General features: G+C 39.9%; 1 protein-coding gene across 7 annotated transcripts in view; it reads left to right on the forward strand.

The window, feature by feature from the left end:
* The first annotated feature begins 713 nt into the window (after positions 1-713).
* Positions 714-27,982, forward strand: part of CPAMD8 (C3 and PZP like alpha-2-macroglobulin domain containing 8) — a 55,008-nt gene continuing 27,739 nt past the window's right edge. For 5 of the 7 annotated variants that reach the window (XR_010826796.1, XR_010826798.1, XR_010826799.1 and 2 more), the window contains exons 1-27: positions 715-962; positions 3,236-3,387; positions 4,634-4,656; positions 5,519-5,684; positions 5,830-5,882; positions 6,336-6,353; positions 7,375-7,429; positions 7,571-7,684; positions 8,497-8,581; positions 8,877-8,985; positions 9,443-9,670; positions 9,839-10,009; positions 10,373-10,501; positions 12,732-12,921; positions 13,478-13,650; positions 13,760-13,909; positions 14,017-14,178; positions 16,280-16,422; positions 17,376-17,441; positions 19,830-20,061; positions 20,649-20,802; positions 21,404-21,546; positions 22,003-22,054; positions 22,749-23,047; positions 23,378-23,603; positions 24,172-24,348; positions 27,367-27,448. Coding sequence is in view for 3 of the 7 variants with exons in the window: in XM_048077631.2 (XP_047933588.1) it covers positions 880-962; positions 3,236-3,387; positions 4,634-4,656; positions 5,519-5,684; positions 5,830-5,882; positions 6,336-6,353; positions 7,375-7,429; positions 7,571-7,684; positions 8,497-8,581; positions 8,877-8,985; positions 9,443-9,670; positions 9,839-10,009; positions 10,373-10,501; positions 12,732-12,921; positions 13,478-13,650; positions 13,760-13,909; positions 14,017-14,178; positions 16,280-16,422; positions 17,376-17,441; positions 19,830-20,061; positions 20,649-20,802; positions 21,404-21,546; positions 22,003-22,054; positions 22,749-23,047; positions 23,378-23,603; positions 24,172-24,348; positions 27,367-27,448 (3,635 nt within the window). In the remaining 4 variants the exon portion in view is untranslated. Of the gene's footprint in view, positions 963-3,235; positions 3,388-4,633; positions 4,657-5,518; positions 5,685-5,829; positions 5,883-6,335; positions 6,354-7,374; positions 7,430-7,570; positions 7,685-8,496; positions 8,582-8,876; positions 8,986-9,442; positions 9,671-9,838; positions 10,010-10,372; positions 10,502-12,731; positions 12,922-13,477; positions 13,651-13,759; positions 13,910-14,016; positions 14,179-16,279; positions 16,423-17,375; positions 17,442-19,829; positions 20,062-20,648; positions 20,803-21,403; positions 21,547-22,002; positions 22,055-22,748; positions 23,048-23,377; positions 23,604-24,171; positions 24,349-27,366; positions 27,449-27,982 lie in introns of all 7 variants that reach the window. The other 2 variants (XM_066984117.1, XM_048077635.2) reach the window with 2 other exon arrangements.

Raw genomic sequence — 27,982 nt, forward strand, 5'->3', positions numbered from 1 at the left:
TGTTTCCTGCTGTGGGCAACCTTTTGTGTACAAACCCAGCTTTGTCCTTAACTAGCTAAAGCCATGTATAGGGGACAGCCTTCTAGCGATGTGCAGGATCTGCAGTAACAGCTGTGATACAGTGAGTATGTAGGGCAGAATTAGGAAATAGTGAGGAAATAAAGGCCAAGGTCCAAGCTTTTTCCTTCTCTCTCCTCTTACACTACCCCTGTTCATCAGACGGGCGCCCTGAGAGCTCCCCCTCCCGTCCTAAGCCCCCGTAGCCCCCGGCGGGGTCTGAGGGATGGAGGTGAGGCGCTGCGGGCCTGGGGCTGGAGGAGCGGAGCAGAACCGCTCAGGGGAGCCCCTCAGCGCCTCACGGCCCGGTTAACGGGGGCTCGGCTGGGAGCAGGGGCTGCAGGAGGAAGAGGAGCTGGGGCAGGTGGCCTCCTTCTCCTCCTCCTCGTTCTCCTCCTGCCTGGGCTCGGCCGCAGGGGGGAGCCGACGCCGCAGAAGCCCCCCTGAGGGAAAAGAGCGCGGCCGGGGGGAGGCGAGGAGCGGGGACCGGGAGCCCACCGGGGCCGGGCCCTGACGCACCTGGGGCCGGGGGCGGGCGGAGGTGCGGGGCCGGCCCCTTCCCCCGGTGCACGCCGCCGGGAGCGGGCGGGGAGCCGCAGACAAAGAACCGGGGCCGGAGCCGAGCGGGGCACCGGGGCCGGGAGGGGGCGGCCCGGGGGCGGGGACGCGGCGGGGGCGGTGGCCAGAGGCACCGGGGAGCCGAGCCCGGCGGCGGGGCGGCCGGGAGGCGAGGGCTGCGCTCGCCGGGAACAAGGAACAAAAGGCTCCTGCCCGCCGACGGCGCCGTGCCCCGCGGGCTCCCGAGCCCCTTCCCCGAGAGCCATGGCCCGCAAGGAGCCCGGCTGCGCCTGGGGGGTCCTGCTGACCCTCTGCAGCCTGGGCGCAGCCCAGCCCCGGCAGAGGCAGTAAGTACCGTACCTGCGGGGGTCCCGGCGGCTCTGCAGGTAAAGGGCGGCGGGGAGGAAGGAGCGAGCTCCTCTACTCCGCCCGGGGATCCGCACCAGCCGCTAACAAAGCCTGCCAGAGCCCCCCTCCAGGGGCTGGGGTCGGGGAGGCGAGCTGCGGCGGTTCCCCGGCAGAGCTGCACGTTTGTACTCGCCGGTGCAAAAGTGCATAGCGAGAGAAGGGGGGGAAAAAAAAGAAGCAAGGTCTCTTTAGAAATACCTGTCTCTAGCTCCTCCAGCGCGGGGCTGCGAAGCTTTTATCTGCAAACAATTATTTAAGGAATCCGGGGTGTTGCGCAGGGGCTGCTGCTGTGCCTGGGATGGCTGAAGGTAACGTTGGTTGTCCCCGAAGAGCACGCGAAACATTCCTGTGGGGAAAAGCAACCGGGGAGAACATTTCACTTCTGAGAGCTTTTTGCCGTTTAGAAATTGAATCCACAGTTCGTTCCAGTGTGTTTAGGTTAACTTTGATTAAAGTTTGCTTTGTTCTTTATCCCTAGTGCATTATAGCCCGTCAACATCGTGAATAGCTGCATTAACTGAGTGCCATGGAGAACTTATTTTCACTTGCTTACTAGAAAATATTTCTTGTCCTGCCAAGTTTTGGTGTAACCTGACAGAGCCGTTAGTCAAATATGCTTAAAGGATCTGTCCAGTCACTGTCAAGTTAACTATTTCGTTGCCAAGTTAAATATTTAACACTCAAATGCTACTTATTAAATGACTTAAATAGCTGTATCAACAAGCTGATACTTCAGGAAAAGTTGCTGCAGTTTAGAACAATGTGAATACATGTGCTTCACATATGGCACTATAGTGCTGTGCTTATGTGACAGTTTGAATCTAATCATTTCATACCGGAGGCAGATGGTACTCTTTTCTCTCTCTCTAAATAGATCAGCTATGCTTTTCTTACCAAGAATGCAGATTTAAGGCTAACTTTTTATTGTTATTTATCGTTCTGATGAATTTTCAAACCTGGTGACCATAAGGTTTTGAATCTGTACCCCATGCAATTCAACTCGAATGCCACGAAGATCTGAACTTCCTTTGGGGGTAATGGGATCTCCATGGCAATGAGGCCTGCTGAGAGAGAGACATGGGGTTGGAATTTGATAAAAAATGACTTTGGGGGCTGTAGAATGCCATCATCCTCATCCCCAAGTGGTAATTAATCATGAAGTAAAGCAACCTGGTTCGTGGCACAGTAGAAAGGCATGGGCTGAGAAACTGCTTAAACAGTCACGAGGAATTGCCTTGTTTAAAAAATCTCTTTTTGCATAGAAAACAGAAACAAAACAAAAAACCAAAAAGGTGTGTCAAGTCATGAAGAGAACATAAATACATTGCTTACAGCCCAGCACATCAAAGAGTTCAGAGTTTGTAATGCTTTTAGTTGACAGCTTGGTGGCCTGGTGCCATTCAGCACAGAGGAATGGAATGAATTCCATTCAGAAACACTAAGATTGTGTTATATATGGGATGTCTTCTACGATGGCTTTAAAATTGTCTATTCCTGCTAAAATAATTCCTCTTTGCCAGAGTTTTTAAGCTTGCAGAATATAATTGTTTGAACAAAAATATGGTAACGGAACTGAGAAATTGCGCCCAATCTTGTAACTGCTGTTTCTGAGTTGTTCTCTATAAACTGAAGATTTAGGTATGCTACATGTATGTGACTGACATCTAGAAAGTGCTGAGTATCAGCACTGGGAATCATTTCCTTGTGCATCAAGTTGGCCTGTGAAAATGGAGGCATGAGAAATAACTGAGGCAAAAATGTTAGAAGTATTTAAATTGTAGATCATGCCTTGTTTTGAAATATCACTCTACTGGAGATTCAGCTACATCCTTACTCTTTCATGAAATTCAGTCTCTTTATGATTAGCTAATTCTGTATTTAGTTCATTTAGAGATGTAATAAACATTTATGTTACTATACAAATCAATAATCAGTGTATTAAAATACTAAGGGTTAAATCCTGTGAGCCACTTAGGCTCTGTTCATTTCTATGTGCATTCTGCATTCATTTTATGGAAATTAGATACAGGCTTACACTGCTAGTGGTCACAGGTCTGACCCTAAAGGGACAAATTGTGGGAACCTATGTTACAGAATTGTCTGTTCTTTACTTTATGTTTGTACATTAAGTGGCTCACAAATAAGCTTTTTGTAAAGATCACACTCTTGTTACTGTTCTTAATGACCGTCTACTTCCAATCTTGCTCCTTAGGGGCTATTTGATTGCGGCACCTTCTGTTTTCCGATCTGGTGTTGAGGAAGCTATAAGTGTGACCATTTTTAACTCTGTCAAGGAGACAACAGTCCAGATTCAGCTAGTTGTGAAAGGAGAAACTGTGTCAAGAGGCCATGGAACAGTTCTGGGTAAGTTCCTGTTATTCTGAACTTGAGAATTAAGTTGAGGTGCTGCGGGAGCACATCAATATCTCCTAAAGAAGTGCTTTGGGTGATAATGAAGGTGGAACTAAGCTAATATTTAACTCATTGATTACTGCTGAATGTTCTCAGTTGTGATTGTGCTAATATGGTTTTGATGTATGGGATCTCAAGCTTCTACAGATGATAATTTTGGACCAGCAAGATATGCAGAGACTCTGGATAAAAATATCACATTGATGCCCAGGAGTACTATGGTGAATGTCTTTCCTTTTGAAAACTGAATGTTTGACACTGGGAAGCTGTATAACAAATAAGAGAAACTGAACATGAAATAAAATGCAAAGTCTATAACTACATAGTTTTCTACCCTTGTGTTAAAATGAATGCTGGAAATACAGTCTCTCTGTCTTTGGGACTGAGTATTGCTGAGAGAAGTGGCAATATCTGTGCATATCTGATATTGGATATCTTTAAAATCTGAGACATATCTGCCTGTCCCATGTAGAAAAACAAAAGGGTTTTTGATTATACCCAGCTTAATTGTGAAGGAATTTGCATTGGTGAAAATGAAGTCCAGTAGCACTGTTCTACCACTGCTAGTAGTGGTGGCAGTTCAGGCAATCCCATTCTTTAACCATCATGTTTAACCCTTCTGTGTGCAAAAATTGGGAGTTATATAAAAGCCATTTCCGTTCTTGGAACAGATTCTCTGTTTTTATCCTCTTCTTGTTCTCTTTGAAATTGGCTGACAATTGCTAACTAAATCAAGGAGAACGATGCTTACACATGTGGACAACATATGTTATCTTAGGTATGGCTGTATCCAGCAATCGAAATAGATTCTATTAGGGTTTGTCTGGAGTGATTCAAGTTCCAAAAAAGCCTGGTCCTTTCTACAGTAAAACAATTCTGTAAGCATAGAATGTCCTGTGATGAAACTTCAGCCTTGGTGGTACTCTCTAACTGTAGGACACCATGTAGTGCACCTTAGAAAAAAACTGTGAATAAATTTGGATCAAGTTTATGTTAGAGAATTCTGCGAGGTCTGACTTGCTCACCTTGCAGATTGTTTGCAATGTGGGAATATTACTGCAGGTTAAATAATGATAAAGGGGTATTTCAGTTAATAGTTCAGTTTTACAATATTAGGTCTCCTTTCAGCCGACTGCAATTGTCTAAAACATTATTACCTTAGCTTGAGAAGAGTAACTCTCTCTCTCTTTCATTTCAGATAAAGGAACAATCAAACTGAAGGTGAGTGTCTGGTACTTTAAGATTTTTTTGATAAGGATGTGAGGGACTTGTCTTCAATCAAAACAGACATTGATCTGTGAGCATTTGAGGCACAAATACAAGTTACATTCTGCTGCATCCACTGAGGAGGAAGCAGCCTTTGCGAGAGGGCAAGTGGAGAGTCAGAAGAACAAAGCTTATTTGTCTGTCAAGCCCTTACTCCACTGAAGAAAATTACACTCCACGTAGTGATTATTTTTACAGAAGTGGCAGTACATTGATATGTAAGTGTCATGGAACATTGGACAGATCACAGAAATTCGTAGAAGGGGCAGATTACCAAACAGCTGGATTCAGCTCCGTTCACCACGACTCTTTGGGCCCAGCCAGTTCTTAATCCAACAAAGCATATGCTCATCCAAACCTTGAGCAGCCAGCTTCTTCAGGAGAATGCTGTGGGAAACGGTGTCAAAAGCCTTACTGAAGTCTAGGTAGACCATATCCACAGCCTTTCCCTCATCCACTGAGTGTGTCACCTTGTGACCTAGAGCCGTATCTTCCGTAACATGGCTGATTTCCCCATGTAATATGCCATATTCAGTGGAGGCTGAACATGTAGATCAGATATCACTATGAGTGAGGAAGAAAAGGTAGAAGAGAACTTCCTGCCATGTTTTTAGCATGACTTTGCCTCCTTTGAAGTTTTTATGTTGTAAAAGATCTAGCATGTTCTTTATTTTCTTTTTATTACCAACACATAGTTACACTGAAATGCAGCAGGTGGCTGCTCATTGCTCACTTCAGCAACAATTATTCAAGGGTAGTAACTGTACTTTCCCAGGAAGCTCAAAGGCTTTTCTATTTCTGCCTCACTGTTTTCTAGGTGCCTTCAGGACTTCGTGGACAAGGACATCTAAAAGTCTGGGGCAACCGGCATATAGCAGAGGAAGGCTACATTTTTCACAACTATACCACAGTAACTATTGATAGCAAAGGATCATCAGTGTTCATCCAGACTGATAAACCTGTCTATAAACCCAAACAGAAAGGTAAGGTGGCCTTGGAGAACTTGTCAGATGCTAGCTAGGGCTGCTTTCAGGCAAAACTTTTTTTTCAAGGGTATATTCTAGGATGGAGTCTTCTGTGCAGTGTTAGGTGTGATGAACAATGAATTTCCTTTTTTCCTTCTTTTAGTGTTGATAAACCTGTTTATGGTTACTTCTGACTTGAGACCAACCAATGACAAGGTAAGGGAAATTGTTTTATTTCACACTGTAAAATGTGGTGAGATACTTGGCAATCTGTACTTTACTCTGACATATTTATGCAGAAATATAGTTGATCTCTTCATCTATTTTGGCATCTCGTGTAAATACTTGTTGTTATTTGCAATTTAGTTGTTTTAATTTGGTCACATTGGTGTTGAAGAAGAACACAGTCTTGTAGTGCTATCAGATAAAACATAACTATACCAAAGCAGTTAGAAAAAGAAGAATTTTTCAGAGCCTTGCACTCCATTCAGGTGTTGCACAGATACGCAGATCATTGGTTTTCCAGCCAGGTGCTTGAATGAAACATTTGTTTCTCAGGCTTCTCTTACTGAAGAAGAGATGTTTAAACTTTGCTTCTTCGTGTGCCATACCACGCTCAGCAGTTTGTCAACTTTTGTTTCATACAATCTTTTATTTTTTTTCTTTCAGATTGAAGCCTATGTAGTGGTGAGTATCTGCCAATCATCTAGCATGTATTCTGTAGAGGCACAAGATCCTCATAGCCTTAAAAGGAACAAGTCACAAGTTTGTACCTTTCCAAGTCCATTATGGCTATTCCCAACTGTAACCTATGCCATTGTCTCTACCTCTGTGTCTTTAACAGATTTTTGTGTCTTGGTTGCGTTGTTTTTTTGTTCATTTTTGTTTGTTTTTTTTATCATCAACAAATATACTTGTTTTCTACTTCAGTGTCAGAAATCCATTCCCATTTTTCTACCTGAGAAGAACTGGTAGATTCACTGGGGTTTATAAATGTAATAGTCCCACTCAATTTCTCCCTTCTTTTCAATGCAGACCTACTCCTATCCTTCATCTGGCTGGGCTGATATAGCAGGGCCAATCTCATCTCTGCACCCAAACATTATGATAGTGGAAAATAGAAATTCATGGCAAGGAAAGGGTGCTCCTGTCTTCTTCCTTATGAGGTGAATGAGAGGTTCCTTCTGTGTCTAGTCTTTTTTTTTAAGCCATATGTTTTCTTTTGCTGTCAGCAAGTAGAAGAATTCACCCTCTTCCTTTGTTTGCATTCTGTCACAGATTTAATGCTGACAAAAACAAGATTAATTTCATCTGGCTTTGTCATCTAAAAATTGCCTTGTTAGTTGTACCACTCCCTCTATGAATGGAAAGAAAGCATCTTCAAAGGCCTGTTCGTCCCATCCAAAATAGTTACCCTAAGACAGGTGGAAGATCTGCCCCTTGACAGTGCTTACCCATGTGTGTTGGCTGTAGAAGCAGCATCCTTAAATGAGCACTGAATTTTAGAAAGCAAATACCCTCCAGTAAAATAACCTCAGAAATTTTGCACAGATGCTAATTACATATGAGCTGTTAGTGAAGTGCGTGTGTGTGTATATGTGCGCGTGTGTGTGTATATACATAATGTACTTTGTTGCAAACTGAATTAAACATTATTAGTGATACTCGCTTTCACTGTGATGTTTCTCATTCCTAAAATATTATTCAGGATCCTCGGGGGTCTCGTATGATAGAGTGGAGCAATTTGAAGCCATTTTGTTGTGGTAAGTTCCAGATTGTTTTAGCTCAATGTATTATTTACCTTTGCTAGCTGCCTCTAGCTTCTGCTTATACTGAATTGTGTTCAATAAGCCTTTACAAGGATTAATAACTGAGAGTTCACAGTGTGTTGTTTTCTTCCTCAGGCATTGTAAATATGAGCTTTCCTTTGTCTGATCAGCCAGTGTTTGGAGAATGGCTCATCTTTGCTGAAATGCAGGGGCACACATACAACAAATCCTTTGAAGTTCAGAAATATGGTGAGTTATCCACATTGTGTTTGACTGTAACCCAAGGATATTTGGAAGAGCAAAACATTATGAAATGTTTTTGCTTAAGATGAAACACCTGAGAAATAATGCGTTAAAAATGTGATCAGGAAAAATTCCTTACAGGTTATGTATTTCAGGGATATAGACACTTGAATTTTAACCGGGCCTTTGTTCAGTCCTCCACACTACAAAAATGACCTGAAATGGAGTGTCGTATTGCACAATCCGTTTATGTAACAAGGATTTCATGTGGCTTTGGAAAGCTGTAAAGATGCTTTAGTTCTGTCAATGCTTTCCTTCCTTTCCCCGAGCCCTCCTTGGAATTCTCAGTTCCTTTTTTGCTAGCCCTTTCTTGGTCTCAGAGTCCCCCTGTATGATGAAGGGTGGGCATTGTTCCACCCAGCACACCATCTATGTTTTATGACCTGATCACGCAAGCTTTTGTAGACACTGACAGCTACTAACATCTCAGCTGCTTTTATGGTGCATTGTGGAGGAGGCAGTAGCGACTTGTCCTCTTTACCTTATATCTAAGAAAAGCTTGGGCTCAAATCCTGGAACAGAGATTGCTCTGAAAAGAAGTAAAATTCTGAGGATACATCAAAAAGGTCTTGACAAGATGGTCTTAGTTTGCTGTTCTTATCGATCTATTCTCCACTCAGTGCTGTCCTGCCCCTGTTGTGTTAGCTACACCGCCCTCATCTGATCATCAGCAGGGATCTTGTTAGAGCTGTGTATGTCTTTGCTATAATCTGGACAGTAAGACGTTGAAAAGACTGTCGTATTTCCTTTCGTTGTAGTGTTACCAAAGTTTGAGTTGCTGATTGAGCCACCTCGCTACATTCGTGACCTTTCAAAATGTGAAAAAGGGACTGTCCATGCCAGGTAGGAGTGTATTCCAAATAAAGCTCCATTACTATAGCTTGTAGTACACGCACAGCATGGTGCAGTCACTGGAGCTCAGAACTCCTCTGCTGCAGATTTCACAGATGATTTCTGGTTGTCATCAGAAGCTTTCCTATGTAAGAGCCTTCATAAAACATGTTAAAAATGACAAGTTGGAAAACTTTGTGATGTTTTTTCTGTTTTCTAGATGTGCAAGTCACATGGTACTAGCCTTAATATAATCAGGGAAACAGAAAACAGCTGGAAGTTATTCATTATCTTCTTTCCATTTCAGATATACATTTGGAAAACCAGTGACAGGAAAGTTAATTGTCAATATGACTATAAATGGTGTAGGGTATTACAGGCATGAAGTGGGACACCCTGTCCTCAAGACCACCCAGGTGAGGGAGACCATTGAGTCAGCTGCAATAAAATGCCTGATCTGTACTCTTTGAAGTTAATACTATGGCTCTTTTTTATGTCACTGATGGGAGACCAGAAAATAAATGCAATAGTTGGGTCCAGCATAGCAAACATATTACATGTTTTTACACTATATGTTATTATTTGGGGGAAAGAGAATTTGTTGGTGTAGTGTTAATCTTGTTTTAGAGTATATGGGGCTGAGGGAGAACATGACAGAGAGAGACTGGGACAGAGGTAGTTCAGATTACGGATGAGGGAGGAAAATAAAAACTTGCTTTTCTTTCCCCTGCCCCCATTAGTTCCCTCCACTTCACATCCTTTAAAAATACTGCTGCAAATTCCTGTCAAGTGCCTACGCTTTAGACTTGGCTTCTAGACCCTTTTTGAATGTATATGCAAACTTATGTTTCCGTTCCCCAACACGCTTGGTAGATTGATGGCTCTGCTGTTTTCGATGTGTGTGTGAAAGACATGATGCCAGCTGATGTTCCGGAACATTTTCGAGGCACAGTCAATATCTGGGCCACAGTGACCAGCTCAGATGGGAGCAAGCAGGTTACATTTGATGACTCAACACCTGTTCAGAAACAGCTAATCGATATCAAGTACTCCAAGGATACTAGAAAACAGTTCAAACCTGGACTGCCTTACAAAGGAAAGGTAAGATTAAAAATAGAGATACTGACACGTGGTTGATGTAAGGTTATATAGACCTGATCCTAGGATGTTACACCATATCCTGGTGTGTTCTTCCCACCTGCTGTTTTTATTGTTGACCAGAATTGCCAATAATGTAAAACATTGTTTTATAAATGAAACACTGTGTAGGTAGAAGTCACTTACCCTGATGGAAGCCCAGCCAACAGAGTCACTATTCGAATTAAAGCCGAACTCACACCAAAGGACAATGTTTATACAAGTGAACTGGTATCAAGAAATGGCCTTGTGGAGTTTGAAATCCCCTCCATCCCTACAGCTGCCCAATATGTCTGGCTGGAGGTAGGTGAAAGCTCTTTATAGGATTAGTAGACTTTAATGTAACTAATCTTGTCAAACCCGCACTTTATAAGTCATTGCTACAAACAGGAAATTGGTGCCTTTTACCTTCAACTTATTGATTTAAGTGTGGCAACGCTAGCTTCTTTTTTTCTTACTGCTAATTGAACTGATGTTTATAACCATCATGAAAACATACTTCTCCAAAGTTGAAGTGTCCAATATTTTGAGAGTGCTGTTGCCATGTGAAGATGACAGTAGAGATGAAGAGATGGAAAATATGGGAGGTGGGGGATACGGGGTAAGAAGCGAGTAAGAATTGAGCTTGCTATGCATGAATAACATTCAGATATAACTTTTGTTAAGACCAGAGTGACAGCGATTGATGGGAAACCATCTGGAGATCAGTATCTGCCAAACTACTTGTCCATCAGTAGCTGGTACTCACCCAGCAAGTGTCACATCCAGCTCCAAGCACCAGATAAACCTTTCCAGGTATGTTGGCTTCATATTCCATCATAGCAACAACTGCATTGTTTGGCTTTATGCACTTTGGTCTAATTAAATCTTTCCAGCCTTTTCTGGGGTCCTGGACTGTTACTGTTTCCACTACAAAAGTGCAGTTGTAATTGCACTTCCCACACCAAATAATTGTTCAATGTGGGCCGCACATGATTCCAAGCAAAGTTCTTGTGATGCTTTGTACAGCATCTCATTTTCTCTCATGTTGTGGGAACAGGGGAGACAGTTTGATATGGGATCTGGCATTTAAGTTTTTTGTATTTGAATGTACATTCAGTTCACCTCCAGTAATGTTCACATGAATTGTTTGTGCAAATGACATGCTTTAGTTCAAGTCACGAAATGCTGAAAGATTGGAAGTGAAATCAGAGGGAGTAAGTAGCTTTATTAGTAAAGATCCAGATTAGGGCTATGTAGCTTCTCTAGAACTTCCGGTTTAAATCTCTGCTGAAAATGTTTAGTCTTCCAGTTCTGAAGCTATGCATAGTTGTCTTGTTTTCTTATGTAGTTTTTGTAGGAGCCTCTCTAAAAATGTGGTCTTTCTGTATAGAAATTGTCATGATCTTTGTCCAGTGGAAGATCTGATTTAGCAATGATTTCTGTTGCATTCTGTTTTAGAAAGAGTTGTTTAGGGTTTGCTCTCTACCAGGGAAGAGGCATGTCTCTAAGGGACCGCATATTGCTTTGTGAAAAAATTGTGGGTTTTGGCAATACTTGTGCATAGTTTTCTATTATCAGCAGATCTGTCAGGTTGGTTTTAGACTCGTGGTATCCAAAAAAGAGCATTTTTTTATCACTGCATTTCATGGTAGTTTAATGGCTAATTAATCTTTTACAAGTTTCCTGAGGTATGGAAAGGAGATTATACACTGCTAATCTGAACACATTGTTCTTATTATAACCTGATTAGAACTAATTCTTCTGTGGGAAAGCTAGGAGTTGGATGACCAGCTGATGTGGGAACTGTTTCCCTGCTTTGCCAGCTCTTACTGGGTGTTCCAATTAGCTACATTCATTTTTTAACGAATTGTTTCATCATTTCCACTGGGGAATTCTTAATACTTCAAATATTTAATGTCACGAGGTACTTGGGCTCTGTGGCATTCTGACTGTATTTAACCATTGCCAGCTCCTTGTATTCAAGTCCTTGCCATTTTGGTTTGTACCATATGTATATTCTGGCAAAATAATGCTGTTGGTGCTGAAGAAAGGTTTTTCAAAATATGTCATTGGAATTTAACATTTGTATTTAGTCTTAATGGTCTTAGGGGGCCATTGTTATGCTTTAAAGGGCAGGAGGGTCAGGAGCGGAAGTTGATGAAGAAATCCTATTTAACACAAGTCTTCATAACCCAGAAGTAAGAAGTTTGTGTTTCGAGGAAAGTCGGCTGCTTGTTTCTCAGACACTACCCATTCCTAATACCCTGACAGAGCACTGACATCTATTCCGTTGGGATTGGCATTATTTGGGATTTTATCTCCAGGGTATTCAGTACTAAGCACTTCTGGGTATTGGACTTCAGTGCAGAAAAAGGGCAGGATGTTGGTTTGCTGCTCTGAAGCCTTTTGCAAGCATCAAATGTGTTTACCCACAAAAAAGAAGCTTGCTTTCTTGTTTATTTGTATGTTTGACAGCTCCTTGAGTGCCAGACTCAAATTAATATCAAGACTTGTGTAATTTGAAAGCATTTTCCCTCAGATCTATTCCCAGTAATTTTAGGCCACACTGGTTTTGTCTGAATTAGTATTTGCCATGTGAAAGTAATCACCATGTATAATCTCAATTAAACAGCAAAGACTATCAAACACATCTCTTCCCACCCCCAACACATCTCTTTCTGTTTTGGGCTAGGCAACTGAAGGGGTGTCTAAAATTCAACCAATTCTGACAGCTGCTCTGTGCCAAAAGGCTTAACTTTCAGGATTCCAGAGATTCCTTTATTGTTTTCATTAATGCATACAACCCCCCAGCCCATTCTCCTGTTAGGCTTGTAGGGAGGGAAGAGCTGAACACAGGCCCCTTTTTATTGTGAAGAAAGTCCATGGAAACAGTGCTAGTGTAATATTCTTTTCAATGCGTACATTTCTTAAAAGAGGGGTCACGTCTCTTTTGGACTGGGAACACAAATAGATTTCCATATTTTGTAAATGAAAAGCACGCCTTGTAACAGACCAGATCTTCTGCTTCTCTCTCTGAGTGCAGGTAGGAGAGGAGGCTTGGATTGCAGTGAAGTCCACCTGTCCTTGCAACTTCACTCTACATTATGAAGTGGCATCGCGAGGCAACATTGTCCTTTCAGGGCTGCAGCCCAGCAACATCACCCAGCAGAGGAGCAAGAGAGACACCTTTCCCTTTGAGAAGAACATTGACGTTGCACATTTCCCAGGAACAGGTAGTTAGCATCAGAAATGCAAGCTCTCCCCTATTTTCAGGGAAAAAGCACCTTTTTGCAAACCTTTCTAAGTATGATCTTTTTTGAATTTGATGCTCCTTATGGACATAGAATAACTGTGAAAGAGAAGTAATGATATCCATTGCACAAATAGTCATATAGAAAAGAAAGAAATTTCTCCAAGGGGGAAAACTCTTGCATTTTCTATACTCATTCTGTAGTCTTTCGCTGTTTAAAAAATAAAAAATATTATAGACTTTCTTAATGTGCTCAGCTTGGAATCCCTGAGCGGTAGGGATGTATATGATGGGATTGAGGGAATTTACTAAACTAGTTGAGCTTAATCCCGGAAGAGGATGTTAATATATGTGGATGTATATAATGTGGATTAGGCTAAAGGAGATGATCATGCTGACTGCTGTTAGCGAAATGACACTCCGTAAACTGTGTAATCCTTTTTCAAACCCATTTATACATTTTCTCTTAGCAGTGTTCTGTGTCAATAGATGCCCTCTTTTATTTATTTTAAGTAGATTTATTACAATTTATATTTTAGCACCTACTGGTACCCCTGCAGCAGAGGTTGAAGTCTGCATGACATTCCTCCGTTTCTCAGTAACTCATAACATGGCTCCCTTGGGCCGTCTTCTGGTGTATTACGTCAGGGAGAATGGAGAAGGGGTCACAGACAGCCTGCAGTTCCCTGTGAAGTCCTCCTTTGAAAATCAGGTATTGGTAACGTAGCTAATGGAGAGGAAGGGATGGTGTCTCGTTGTTCTTTGTAGTTTTGTATGTTGAGCAGGAGTTGAGATGATGGGGTTTAATATTAAATTCCTAGGTTGCAGTGACTCTTTCAGCAAATGAGACCAAACCTGGTGATGTTGTGAACATCAGGGTCAGAGCTGCAAAATCAAGCTGTGTTTGCATTGCCACAGTGGATAAGAGCGTCTACTTGCTGAAGACAGGTTTTCAGCTGACAGCCAGTCAGGTAAAAAGAAGGTTAAGGCACTGACGCTTTCTCTCTTAGTGCTGGTATCTGCACTCTTCTTTTAGTAAGTAGCCTTTCTACCTGAGGACTCTTCATTTTCTTTACAGGTGTTTCAAGAACTTGCAGAGTATGATGTATCTGATGCTTTTGGAGCTCCAAAGGAGGAAGGGCACTTCTGGTGGCCAGGCATGTCCTCACGTAGACGTCGTAGATCTTCTGTCTTTCCCTGGCACTGGGACATCACCAAGGATGCTCGCTTCGCATTTACAGTAGGAAGAATCAGCCTCACATCTCTCTGGAGTGTCTTATTATTTTCATGTTTGCAGCATAATTTTGCATGATAATTTTTAGCTCCATAGCTGTTTTTTTAGTTCTATTCTTTTTTCACATCAGAAGTGGTTTCTCCAAGGGGGTAGTCTTAAAAGTAATTTCCAAGAACAAAGAGTAAACTGTTCCAGCAAAGATATTGGAGAAATGTGCTTTGATTTTTGGCCAATCTTGAGGAGAGGGCCAGATGTCCTGTTTGGTGAAAGAATCAGTGCTGGGGCTCTGGAAAGTGAGACAGGGGACCAGAAAGTTTCTCCACTTATAGGTGAACTTACAGGTCTCTTTGCAGTTACTTTGATGGAAATTAAGGTAGAACATGAGTCTTTCCTTCTAGTCTTTCCCCTTTTAGTCTATCTTTTTAAAATCCTTTTAGTTTCCTTTCTGCCCCAGTTCTGGCAGCTGCTGTGGCTGTCTGTGTGAAAGATCAGTAGCATTTTCTTTGTATTCTTGATCAGATTGCTACTCAAAAGGCATATACTCATTTTGGTTAGTTTGGTGTCTTTCAATAGTTAAGTTTGACCAGATCTTAAAAATCTTATTTCCCTTGATCTGTGCTGTCTATTTGCTTTGACTTGCAAGTTGGGCATTTAAAATGAGTTAATTGGTTCTCCTTTTGTTTAATGTATTCATGCACTAATTCATTGCTTCATTGCTAACAATGCAATCCTTTAAGCTAAAACTAGTTCAGTCTTCTGAAGGTTTTCAAAGGCATGTTATTATGTTTCCATTAGCTTCTTGCTTTATTTTTTATTAAAATTATCATTAGCTGTGAGTGATCTATTTGAAAAGTTCTGTGTTGGCTTGTCTCTTACCTTCCTGCAGTTGCACAGTAGAGTCCATCTGCCCTTTCAGACTCTGCTGATGTCCTGCCTCTTTGATTTATGTACGCTGCAACATGTGATCTCTTTTCTCTGACTGCTAGAAACTGTGAGGATATGTCATGTGGAAGGCCATGCTGTACTTGCTATATGTTTTATATTCTCTGTATAGGCTTTCCGTAGTGACCATTCTTAAAGACAGACTGGCCTCTAAGAAAAGCAGTGTTACAGGTCTCATGTTTTATGCTGTTTTCATTTTTAGTTCATGCAGCTTCTAATAATAACGATTTTTGCTTCCTTTGGATCCTCTCTTTCCACTCCCTTTGTTCTTTCTGCATTTTTTAGCTAAACTGCTTTATTGTGTTGTCTTAAACCCCATAGTCTCCCATGTGTTCCCCTAGTGTCTCAATTGCTTAATCATAAACTCTAAATCCTCCTTTAATACCCACTGCTGCAGGAGTCGCTGCTTTTTCTCCTCTCCCTGATCTGTTAGGGGTTTTGTTCTGATGTGTTTTTTTCTTACTGAGTGGCATAAACTCCTGGGAAAAGAGCCATATGTTAATAGCTGCTCTTTATGCATTGCTGTATACCTGATTTGTAATAGTTGGATGTGTACGTGAAAGATAACAAAGCCCATACTCCCTTTGGTGTCTGGGAGCTGCTGTCTCTTATGAATAAGTGCATTTAGGGAACAGAACTGGCAGACAGCTTTCTTGTGAATTCTGTATTTTTACTGTGAAGCTGTGCAGACAATTTCCATTTTGCTTGGCATTTCTTGTAGGGCAGAATTGGGGATGTCTGACGTGTGAGCTGCCTGCTAGCTACAGCAGAACACACTGGAAACTTTTAAGAAGGGCAAAAAGCTGTAGAGCAACATTCAAGGGGGAAAATGTGTAATACTTTTTTACCTGTAGTTGCCTGACACTTAGACACATGCCCAGTAATGTTAGATATTGGTGAAATGCATTTTCCAAGCAAATGAGCTTTCTTGTAAAAAAATAAATAAATAAATAAAATCCTGCTTACAAAGTACCTACATATTTTCTCATTATCAATAATTTTTATTTTCCATGAAGTTTTTTAAGAAATCCTCAGGTTTGAATTGAACGTTACCCCATAGACATCAGGTTAGGGTTGGGGGGATTTTCTTTTCAGAAAAGCTTTTATTGGTACATAATTCTCTCTTTTTTTTTCTTTCTTTGTGGTCTTCATTTTTATTATCTAGGAAACTGGCTTGGTTGTAATGACTGATATAGTCAGCTTAAACCACAGACAGAATGGAGGCATGTATACAGATGAGGCTGTACCAGCTTTTCAGCCACATACTGGGACACTGGTGGCTACAATGCATTCTAGAGTGGCACCAAGGTAACATTTGTTTGTAATGCATATTGTCTATGATACCTGTTACCTTTTTTTCGTCTTTTTTTTTCCCCTCCCTATATTCTCAGCTGTTTCATACTCCACTGCCTCCAGAAAATAGCATAGTTTCCTCGAGGTGGTGGTGGGGAGGGGAAACCATCTTCAGTTGTCTTGATAGACCTAACAAAAGCTTTGTTAAATTTAAATTAATTCTGTAAAAATGCAAAGTAATATTCTTTGAAACTTTGTGTATCTTGGTTTTCTATGAACTAGTTGCTACTTTTTATGAATTAGTTACTGCTTGTCAGTATTTGCATGCTAGCCCTCGTTTCAGAGTTGCATGCTACTCAGGTGTTGCTCAAAATAAACAAAATGAGGGACTGCATGAAGAAAATGTCATGAGGTACTACAGCTAATGCTGCAAACTGAGGATATGCTTTGCCTTTGTATTTTGAACCAACTGCTAGCTTTTCTTAGAGTAACTTTTAAAGATCATTTAAGAAATAGATAATGAAGCATCTCGGGTAGAAAAATAGAACGAATTCTGAAAATATTAGAGATCAAGATAATTCCAAGTTAAAGAAAGGGAGGGGAATATAAAACAGTGATTGTAGTAACTGCTATTAGTAAGGCCAAATGATGCTGTCATGGGAAGTCACATGCTGTACCTGTTCCCTTTGATTTTGCTTGGTGAAAGAATTCGGATCACAAAACTTTTAGGTTTTTTAGATTATTTATCTCTCCAGACTGTTTGATGTGTGTGTGCACAATGAGAGGAATTGGAAGGACTATGTAACTTGTGTTATGAATGACGCACCACTTTATTATCAATCTGTGCTAGCTGGAGTTTTGGTTGGTCATGGGAGCTGCACTCAGTTGGTAACACTGATTCATCAGTTAATGTTAAAACTAACTGTCTTATTAAGAATTCACTGCCAAAGGCTTATTTCTTCTTCTAGCAGAGCAGAGAAGAGGAAAAGAACCTTCTTCCCTGAAACATGGATATGGCACTGCCTTAATGTCAGGTATGGGCAGGGAATTGCCTTAATTATATCCTTTGGGTTGTATCCTCTTCAGCTGTGGAAAACGGAGCTCTTTAAAATCTACTGGAGCTACAGTGGCAGTCTCTGATCTTTGGTGGTGGTGGTTTTCTTCATTACCGCTTTAATCAATAATCTCTCTTTGTAACATTTCATCTGGTCTTGAAGTGTATTCACTTCAAATTGTAGTCATGACAGAGGTATAATGTACCCCGTGTGTCCAACTCATCATGATGCCTCAAGTGGAGGAGCATCTTGAGGGAAGAAAAGGAACAGTAAACTTCATTCTAAGTAAATGATTAGAAATTAAATTTGACAAGAACTTGCAGCAAGTGTATTCAAATCTGTTCAATTGAGCATGAAATATGCTTTGTAGAAATACACAGAGAATTCCAGAAGTGCCTTTTTGGGCCTCAGCAAGCTTGGGCAGTCAATTATAAATGGGAGTGTGTGGAATAAAAAGTTGCAGATTACATTTTCTCCACTTTATTGAAACAACTAAGCTAAACATTGTTTGATTTCCACTGTCTTGAAGAAATTGTTTTTTTGCTTCTACCATTTATAATTACAATATACAATACTCAAAATAGAAACAAAAGCCTAATGTCAACTTCCCAAACCAATTCTAAAAACTCCTAGAGCCTGGCTGGAGGGTCTGATGGCTGGAAATGTGTGTGTACTTTGGCCCCCCGCCCAGAAGAGTAAGTGCCCTCATGTGTGAAAATAATGCTGGTTATGGGCTGAAATCCCAGTGGAAAGAACATCAGCTGCAACAAATTGTCCAGTTAAACAGACTGGAATGCTGCCAGTTCTGGAGCTAGGACACCCTTCTGCTTTCTCGTCAGGGCTGAAGTTTCTTGCAAGTACTGGCTACCTAACTCTGGTTAGGATGAGGACCTAAATACAAAGAAACCGGTGCGAAGAGAAGTTCAAGTGACTTGTTGCTGTTGAGCCACGTGCATTTCATAGGCTCTTCCTCTGTAGTGGGGAGCTATATTCATTGGCCAGAGTGTTTGGAGGTTATGCCTTTGAACAGGCATGGTAGGTTTGGTCAGTGATCTGTAGTTTTTTTTTTTAAATCAAATTACTTGTTTTAATCGTTTTTCTGTTGTAATATCAATACAAAGACCAGTACATAATACGCTGCCAGTTTACTAATAGTTGCAGCAGCTTAGGCTCATTAACAGTTACAAACAGTTGATTTAGATGGTAAAAGTAAAGATACATTGTTGGTGCCTAAAATTTGAATAGCTGTCATAGTTGAAAAGTGGCGAAAAATACAATTCTTCAGTTTGTTCTGGATGTGAATCAGCAGGTGTTGCAGCACTGAAAGGCAGTGTGTTATGCTGCAGAGCTTAGTCTGAAGATCTTGCTTTCTTACTTTCCATGCCAGCTACAATGCATGTAGCTTGCAAAAGATTATGAAGCCAGCAGCATGTGTATCGAGCTCAGGGGAATAAATAAGGACTCGAGAGAAAACAACCTTAGGGTGTACTCATAACTGCACCAATCATCCTGCCAGTTGAGGCATGAAATAGCTTTTGTTCTTGCTTTAGATTAAACGTTTTCTGTTCCAAGCAAGGCCAAAGTTTCTTTGCAGGAGAGAAATTGCAAAGTCTGCAGAACTAAACTGAATTTCTATTATTACAAAGCATGGAAGAGTGTATCAGTTTATGGTATCCTGTTGTGGTACGCAGAGTAAAGCTGAATGCTCAAAATAGAAATTTGATTTTTAATAATTAGTTTCAATCCTCACTAGAAGAAAATTATATTTTTGGAAATTTTCTGAGTCAGACATTCCAAAAACCAACTACTAAGATGTTTCTGAATCAAAATATGCTTCTATAGAGAAGCAGTTGCTGAACATAGTGCCTCGAAAAATTTTTATTTGCCTTTATGTTCAAGCACAGGCTGTAATGTGGCAGTGTATACAAGGACAGTAGGTTCCAACAAAAACTACTTTTATTTCACTGTGTGAAAGAAATTATTGCTGAATTGTTTTTATCCAGGATTCTTTTTTTTTTTTTTTTTACTGCAGATATTTACCTGTAAGAAAAGTGACCCTCTATAACAGGGTGTAAATGCCTGTAAAGCTTTTCATCCACTAAGAATTTGTTAGACTCTGTGTTATGCAGAAACCGCTAGGTACTGTTCTGCTCCTTATAAATGTGCATAGTTCTCAAAAATCCTGATACTTAGCAAGAAAACTTTGAGCCCTTTATAAGCTGTTGCTCAAAGCAGATACTGATGCTATGCTGTGAGTTTGGATCTGGAGGGAAATCCCCCAAATATTTGGCTCTGTGTGCTTTAGCTTTGTTCAAATGCATTTCATTAACCTGATCAACCCATGTTATTCCATGTTCTCTTTGGCAGTAATACATCAGGAGAAGCAGAGCTGCGTGTGGAAGTGCCAGACTCCATCACTACGTGGATAACTGAAGCTGTGGGTCTGTCTGAAGAGAAGGGGTTGGGCATTGCCAGTCAAACAGAACTGAAGACGTTTAAACCTTTCTTCATTGATTTTACACTGCCATACCATGTCATCCGGGGAGAACAGACCAAAATCCCATTGACTGTTTATAATTACTTAGCTGTCTGCGTAGAGGTAACAGCCCTCTTTGTTCTGGTTGCTAAGATATGAAATTGTAGTTTCTTATCAAACTTTCCTAAGTGACCTACAAATTACAGTAGAAAAGACACAAGGATAACAGAATAATAAGTTCAGCATAAATGCTTTGAAGATAACTATTGCTTTTCATCAGTAATAAAAGTCATTGCTTTATTTACTGTAGCTTGAAAGAGCTGTAGTAGTCTTGCAATGCTTCAGAAATCAATATATTGATAAATGTAGGGAAGATGATTAGAAAGCTCACGTTGAACCACAGAGAATTTCCTTCATAGTTAGCTGCTGAAAGCAGTTTGCTTTGAAATAACTTTTTTTCAAAAAATGCTCTCTCTCCAGATGTTTTCTTCTCAAACACATTATCTGCTTAGCTCAAGTAGTATCTGAACTACTTGTAGAATTGCTGAGCTGAAAGTAATGCTGTCAGTCAAATATAACACTAGAAGGTTTGAAGAATAATCTGTGCATACTATGGTTTTTATTATAGTTTTTGTAGTTTTCAGATTTTTCACACATCTGTTGGTTTTGCAGATGACATTTGCAATAAATGGCATTCAAAATTTTCCTAGGTTCATGTGAAGATTTCAGTTCCAAAAGGCATAAAGTTTGTCGGGCATCCTGGGAAACATCATCTGACGAGAAAGAAGTGCGTTGCCCCCGGGGAAGCTAAACCCACCTCTATTGTTTTGTCCTTCAACGAGCTTGGACTGAGCAACATCACTGGTAGTACACAGATAAAAAATAGCTTGCTGCTTGAAGGAGTTTTAAGTGTTTCTTCTTAATCCTCTTTCAGAAGAGCATTCTTTTTTCCCTAGTACCTGAAAGTGAAATCATTATTTCACTTGCTACCAACTTAGCTTTTCAACCTCATTTATTTCTTACAAACTGGTTCTGTAACTGTTATGCACTGAAGAGTCCGTATGAGCAGGCTTCAGAAGATTCCCTAGTCATTAGTTTTTCTGATGTGTGATGTGTGGTTGTGTATGGTTTGGATTTATTACATCTCCCTGAAGAGATTAAAGAGTGTAAATTTTTAAATAAGGAATAACAAATTCTGTACATCTGTAAAGGCAATAATCCTAAATGATAAAACTCGTACAGTGCAGGAAACTAGGGAAGAGTTTCTCTGTTGCCTGTGACTGTCCAAGTATTTATGCAATTTTGGATGTGACTGTCCAGATACTTAGCAAATAGATCAGTAATTACAAAACATTGGATGTGTTGTTAGTCAACTGTATCTAATTAGTTTAGATCGATGCTTTGGACTCTTGTAGATCAATATCATATCTGGAAATCTCTGTTTCTTTTCCTTCCTGTTTCTTAGCAAAAGCTTTTGCTTATGGTGGAACTAATTGCTGTCAAGATGGGATGCAAACTTTAAAGAATGGCAAGCACTCAGAGGACAGTTATGTGGACAAAAGGACCCCAGTTGGAGTGGATTATGTTCGCAGTAGTGTTATTATTGAGGTAAGAAAAATAGGGATTTGTAATAATTCAGAAAAAAATGATTAAAGTTTGGGCAAGTCATGAAAGTTTTTAGGTATGATACCAAACATGAGGAGGTTTACGAGAATCGTAACGTGTATGTTTACACGATTGGAAATAATTTTTGTGGTACAAGAAGGGCCCATTTAGTTCTGAGTTCATGCTGGTGAATCTTCAATACTGCTCAGAACAAAAAGGGATAGAAATTGTATTGAGTATGCTTGCTCTTTTAGTCTAAGAAATATGCTGTGATGCAAGATTCAATGACAGTGGTTAGCATATATGCAGCTAACAGCATACAGTGTAATACTTTTTCTCTAAAGGATACAAAATGCTGTACAGCATCAGAATATTATGCGTTTTGTAAGTAAAACTGAATAGCTGTCGCTGCTAATCCAAACACTGTATTTTTATATATGGATTTCTGTCTTTATATAGCCAGAGGGACTGTCCAGAGAGTACACCTATAGTGTGTTCTTCTGCCCAAATGGTAAGTTCATGATTTAAACGAGATAAAATTAAGTTTGTTTGATTTTAGTTACATATAGAAACATGTGGCTTCATCCCATGGAAGAAAAAAAAAAAATCTTTGTTGCCATTTGTCTATGATTGATGAGTTACGGTGCGTAGGAAGAACTTCTGAATAAAGAGTCTTTCTTACCTGGCTGGCTAATTATGAATTTGCTCTAACTGCCCAAGTGATTTCTGGAAATGGCAATTAAATTCCTTTACTTTATGAAACAGTTTAAGTATTCAGCACTGTGGACAGTAACTGTGGCTGTACTATATTTTCAGTTGATGTTTTAAAGTTCAGTTCTGGAATCAGTATGTCCTTTCTGTCGGAAATTTGGATAGCTCAAAGTTGGCTCCGCTAGCTAAACAGAGATGCTTTTGACCACTAGATTAGAACTGAAAAATCACTTGCAAACTTCACAAGAAATCAGCTGAGCAGTTTCAACTGAAGAAGCTACTATAGTGCAAGTGGATAGAAGTAGAGGATAGGAAGAAAAATCCACTTTTTTTTTTTAACAGTTTAAGAGAATTCGGGGGGGGGGGTGGGGTAAGAAAGTATACTTAGGATAGGCCTGTTTGTTTAAAATTTAGTAGTTAGCTATGGGTTGTTTTTTTTAAATATGTGAGCTGAACTCTTAATTCTTAAAACATTCCATTATTTTTCTGACTAGAGAAAATTCACATTTCTACACCTAACAAATATGAGTACCAGTACATGCAGAAACCTGCCCAGATGACACACTTTGATATTGCTGTGAAAGCTCACAATGATGCTCACCTGGCCCTGTCCTCTGGTCCACATGACATGGCAGAGATGACTGAGATTGTTATTGGTGGACATCAAAATACTAAAACATGGATTTCCATCAGCAAAATGGGTGAGCCAGTGGTCAGCAGAGACACAGCTGGTATTCTGTCCTGGGATGAATTCCGCAGCTTCTGGATCAGCTGGAAAAATGGAATTGTTCAGGTACTGAATTTATCTATGTCTGGAAGTTTCTTGCTTCCTTAACTAGAGTTGGAGCACACATGGCAGTTTTTCATTAGGTATGTTGTAGAAGGAGAAAGCCTCGTTCCTTTTGCTTTTTCTGTGTTAAGTCTTGATCAGACTGTTTTAATCGGAACATGTTTGCTTGCCACTTCATGCCCTCGGGACCTCAGTCTTCAGTGTTTTCAGTGTTAAGTCTGCTGAAAGGCTTGGAGATTAAGTCTGTGGAGTTATCTCATAGGTTACTGGGTCCAAGGCAGACAGACTTCACATGCATGGGTCCTTGGAACTGTTGTTTTTTTTTCCTTTCAGGTTGGCCATGGTACTCGGGTGCTAAATGAATCTATTATTGTGGAGTGGACAGTCCCCAAACAGTTCGAGGTGAAGTACATTGGCTTTTCCACAGGCTGGGGGTCAATGGGAGAGTTTAAAATTTGGAGAAAAGAAGAGACTGATGAAAATCACAATGAAGCATTTACTCTTGGAGTTCCCCACAACATAATTCCAGGATCAGAAAGAGCTACGGCTTCAATAATAGGTATCAAATATGAGGAGGTATCATTAGGTACCAGTTATCAAATACGAAGAGATACTTCCAGCTGTTATTTGCTTCTGACTCAGTATTTGAGTAATATGGGCCAGATAAAGTAGTCATAGGCAGTTTACAAAGGTATATGCTGCTTAAATCTGAGACAGGGAATTTTTTTTTTTTTTTTTTACTCGGTCATTTGGCTGCTTGAGATGACAGTGAGTTAAAGTTGATACCATCAAAGGGCTTTGCAGATGTCCTGTCTATTATAATTCATAGTATTCATTTCATAATCATCATAACCACATATTGAACTAACTGCATTCTAATCTAGTCTAAATCCCATAGTCACAGATAACGGTCGAACTCTGAAATGTGAAATTTCTCCTTTATTCCAGCAAGAGCTTGAAGAGATAAGACTAAACATTTGAAGGACTTCCAATTTATGATACAGTTTGTTTAAGCTATGTGTAGCTGGCAGAAATTAGTGTAGTCAGGTGGTTTTTAATCATAAGGCATCTAAAAGAAGCAAAACGTAATTCCTTGATACTGAAACTATCACGTCTTTTTCAAACAGGAGATGTGATGGGTCCTACATTAAACAACTTGGACAATCTTTTGCGATTACCGTTTGGATGTGGAGAGCAGAACATGATCCATTTTGCTCCTAATGTTTTTGTCCTGAAATATCTGCAGAAAACCAAGCAACTCAGTCATGAGGTGGAGAGTGAAGCTACTGATTACCTTGTTCAAGGTAACTCATTAAACTTAAAGTTCATAGAAGGAGAAAAAGCTTACAAGTTAGAAGAGAGTTTTGTTAATATCACATTGTCCTTTTTAATGAAGAGTATCCCAAGTAATGGCAATTCATCGTTTCTTGCAGGACAATCTCACAGGTTAACAGATTTTGATGGCGAGATGGTTTTCCTTGATATGTAGCCTATATTTCCCTTCAATAACTCATGGTTTACATGCTTATTGTGTGTTTTTTAATTTATACATACTTATGTGTACACACACACATGCATATATTTAGGTAACTTAAGCCTGTGTTTACAAATTTCAGAAAATCACAGAAAACTAAATTTAGTCAAAATCTAGGAAAAAGGCAAAAAGAACTAAATATGTAAATTGTCTTTCTAGTTCTTTAATTACCATGTAGATCTTATCTAAACTTTCTCCAGTTTATCATATTTTCTCAGTAACAGTATACCCAGAATCAGAGGTTAGTCTGCAAAGTAGTTATCCTAGAGCCATGCAATGAAGACTCTTTTCTGTCCTTTCAGTGCCCTGTCCTCTCTTTAAGCATCTCAAAGCAATCTATCTTCTTATGCACTGTTTTTCTCAGCATTTGTTTGGGAAGCGCCACTTGCAAAATAATCTGTAAGTAAATACAGTTCTCGGGACAAGTAAGAATTTGGAGATCATTAATGAAAACAAGAATGACCCAAAGGGACATAGCTGTCTTGCAAGTGAGTCAGACAATAGTCATGTCATGAAATCAGAGGTGACAGGGTTAGGCAGTTCTCCTATGAAATTATAAACGTAATATGTAATTTATTTTTTGTTTTCAGCAGCAAAAGTCTAGTGCTGCTTCCTTTGTCTGGCTACAATTGTTCTCATTTGTAACTTGTTGTGCTTGCTGATAGAAGTAATTCAAAGGGATTTTTTAAATACTCTGTGTCAGTTTTTCCTTTTAAATATTATTTGATTTTGTTTCTTTTTATGAATCTGCAAACCTTAGAGGTTTTTGGCTCCAAACTCTGCCTGTTAATTAGCCCTTACTGCAGAAATCCTCAAGAGTTTTAAACCTTTCTACGTTTATTGGAGCCCTGCCAAGCATAAGGTTTAGATGGGAGAGTCTGTTTGTTCACTCTAGAAGGCTTTTGTAATGTACCAAGACAGAGAACTTTTTCATCACTTAGTCATCCATCACATAACATACTGATACCCAACAATTCCCACATATCCCCTAATTTTTAATAGTGGCCTGAGCTAAGCTAGTCAGTAATTTTTCTACTTTCCCACAATGCAGTTCCACAAAAGCAGGTGAACAGGCGAAAACTAGAAAGGTGAACCTCTCCAGTGAGTCCAAGCATCTAGAGGAATGTTTAGAAAATAGAAGATTTCAAAAGAGCAAGCAGACATAACGTCTGTGCCACTCAACCTAGCAAGCAAAAAAGAATATATGTAAGAACAACGAAGCATAACTCAACACAAAGTGAACATTAGAATAACAGAACAGAGAAAATCATAAGACTGTTATAAAAAACTAATACTTTATTTGTCCATCAAACATACTGGAAGTGAATGCTTAAGAAAAAATTTAAGAAGAAAAAGCATTATGTTAGTAGTAAATTGTATCTGCAGACTGTTAGATAAAAAGCAATCTAATTTAATACAACAGCTATTTGGAAAAACAACTAAAAAAATGTTACTTGTGCTCTCTGGCCCATGCTTGTATACATTCCCCAACCCCTAGACAAAGATGTTTTTACTGCCAGAGCATCATTAATATCTAGGGTTTTGTTCCTCCTTTTGTCCATTTTTCAAACCATTCTGTCTGTGTTCCCTATGAACATCAAAAGGCTACAAAGCAACAGAAAAAGGCGTAGGAGTCATGAGCAGCCCTTATTCAGAGACTGTGGAACTGCCTGTATCTGGAGAGGTCAACAAAGAAACTTTGTCTCTGGAAATGAAAAAGTAATCCATTCCCATAAAAATGTCATGCAGTGTGAAAGAAAAAGTCTATTCATGTATCAGAGAATTAAGCAGGCACTAAATTTCTCTGACCCAGTCTTCTTGCAGGTTTGACTTATCTCCTTATCAGAAACACCCATTTTGAAGGGTTTGGTTGCATCTGGCTTTGTCAAATTGTGTATTGAGTATTCCTCGATATAGAGACTTGGTGTGCTTTATTAGCATACTAATAACAGTTCATGGTTATAAGACAAGTAGGTTTGAGAAGCAAATTCTTTTGCTGATAGGAAGAGCATTTTGACTATCTTTATTTTCAGTCTCAAAAGACTTTCAGGTAGAATCTCCAGCATTCAATTTTTTTGTTGAACTTGTCTAAAATAGGCCTTGCAAGACAGGCCTAGTAGTGTACATATACACTAAGATCACACATCATCCATCGCATCTCACACATGGTTCAAGAAAGATTTGTAAGAGTTCTTATGCCTCCATCTGCTTTGGAATTTCGGCACTAAGCACTCAGCTGTTGCTGTCATGTTACCTTAAGTTGTCCCAAGCACCAGCTTTGGAGAAAAATCTGAATCAAGTTGTATCATTAAGGCAAAAAGCTCCTCATCTCCATGGTGCTCTCAGTAAAAAGGAAGGAAGGTGGCTGTATGCTTAAGTAAAAAATCATTATTTTAATATTGCATCTTGCAGAGGGGTATCAAATGTTTAACATTTCTAGTGTCTAAAATGCAGGAGTTGATTTTCATATTGAGTGTTTTAGAAACATTCTTTTTTTTAACAGATGTGCTGCTCAGTAAGAGACTAAGAGCTAGAGAAATAATGTTCCATTCATTTGTCTTCAAGAGGTATATGTAGCCTTACAGATGCTAGCCTGAACGGATTTCTGAATAAGCTGCAGTGTACGTACACAGAGCTGGCTCTATCAAACACAGCAAAATAAGAGGTTGCCTCGGGCAGCAGAATCCCTTATGCTAGTGCCAGATGGTCTGAGTCTTCATTCACTTTAAATACTTGTTTTTCTCTGTGTGAGGATTTTGGACTCCCACAATTCTTTTTTGACTTCCAGGCTACCAGCGCCAGCTGACCTACAAGAGACAAGATGGTTCATACAGCGCTTTTGGCGAGAGGGATTCCTCGGGGAGTATGTGGTGAGTTGCTATTTAAAACAGAGTTAGAAAATTCAGTGTTTGCTAAACAGGAAAAATACACAATTGGCAAGGAAAAAAGAGTAGTTTTCCAACTCCCATCACGGTATTGTACAGGGAAGAATAGAAATAATACTCAGTGACTATAGGCTTACTGTTTCAATGCTGCTGCGTTCATACTGCACTTGTAGGTGTACTGTAATTGCTTCAAGACTCGTGGGAGGTTAAGATAGTCACATCTACTAACGTGTCTGGGCTTTAGGCACTGAAGCTATAGTTGTGGGTCATGTCTGGTCTACAGGAATTGCAGTAGCACTTAAAGCATCTAATTCCACTAGAGAATGGAGCTTCTCTTGAAGCGTGTATGGAGGAACTTACTGTCTCTAGTTCTTCTACCCCCGGGTAGAAGGGAGAAGAAAAAAAAAAAAAAAAAGAAAGCATTCTTCTAAGTGTTTTATATCCTCTCATGGATGAAATGGAATGGTATGGATTTGTGCCCCGAGAATTGGAAGTGCAGGGTCTTTCAGAGAGAAACAA

Source organism: Anser cygnoides, chromosome 27 (genome assembly GCF_040182565.1).
Source record: "Anser cygnoides isolate HZ-2024a breed goose chromosome 27, Taihu_goose_T2T_genome, whole genome shotgun sequence".
In the NCBI taxonomy this organism is placed as follows: domain Eukaryota; kingdom Metazoa; phylum Chordata; class Aves; order Anseriformes; family Anatidae; genus Anser; species Anser cygnoides.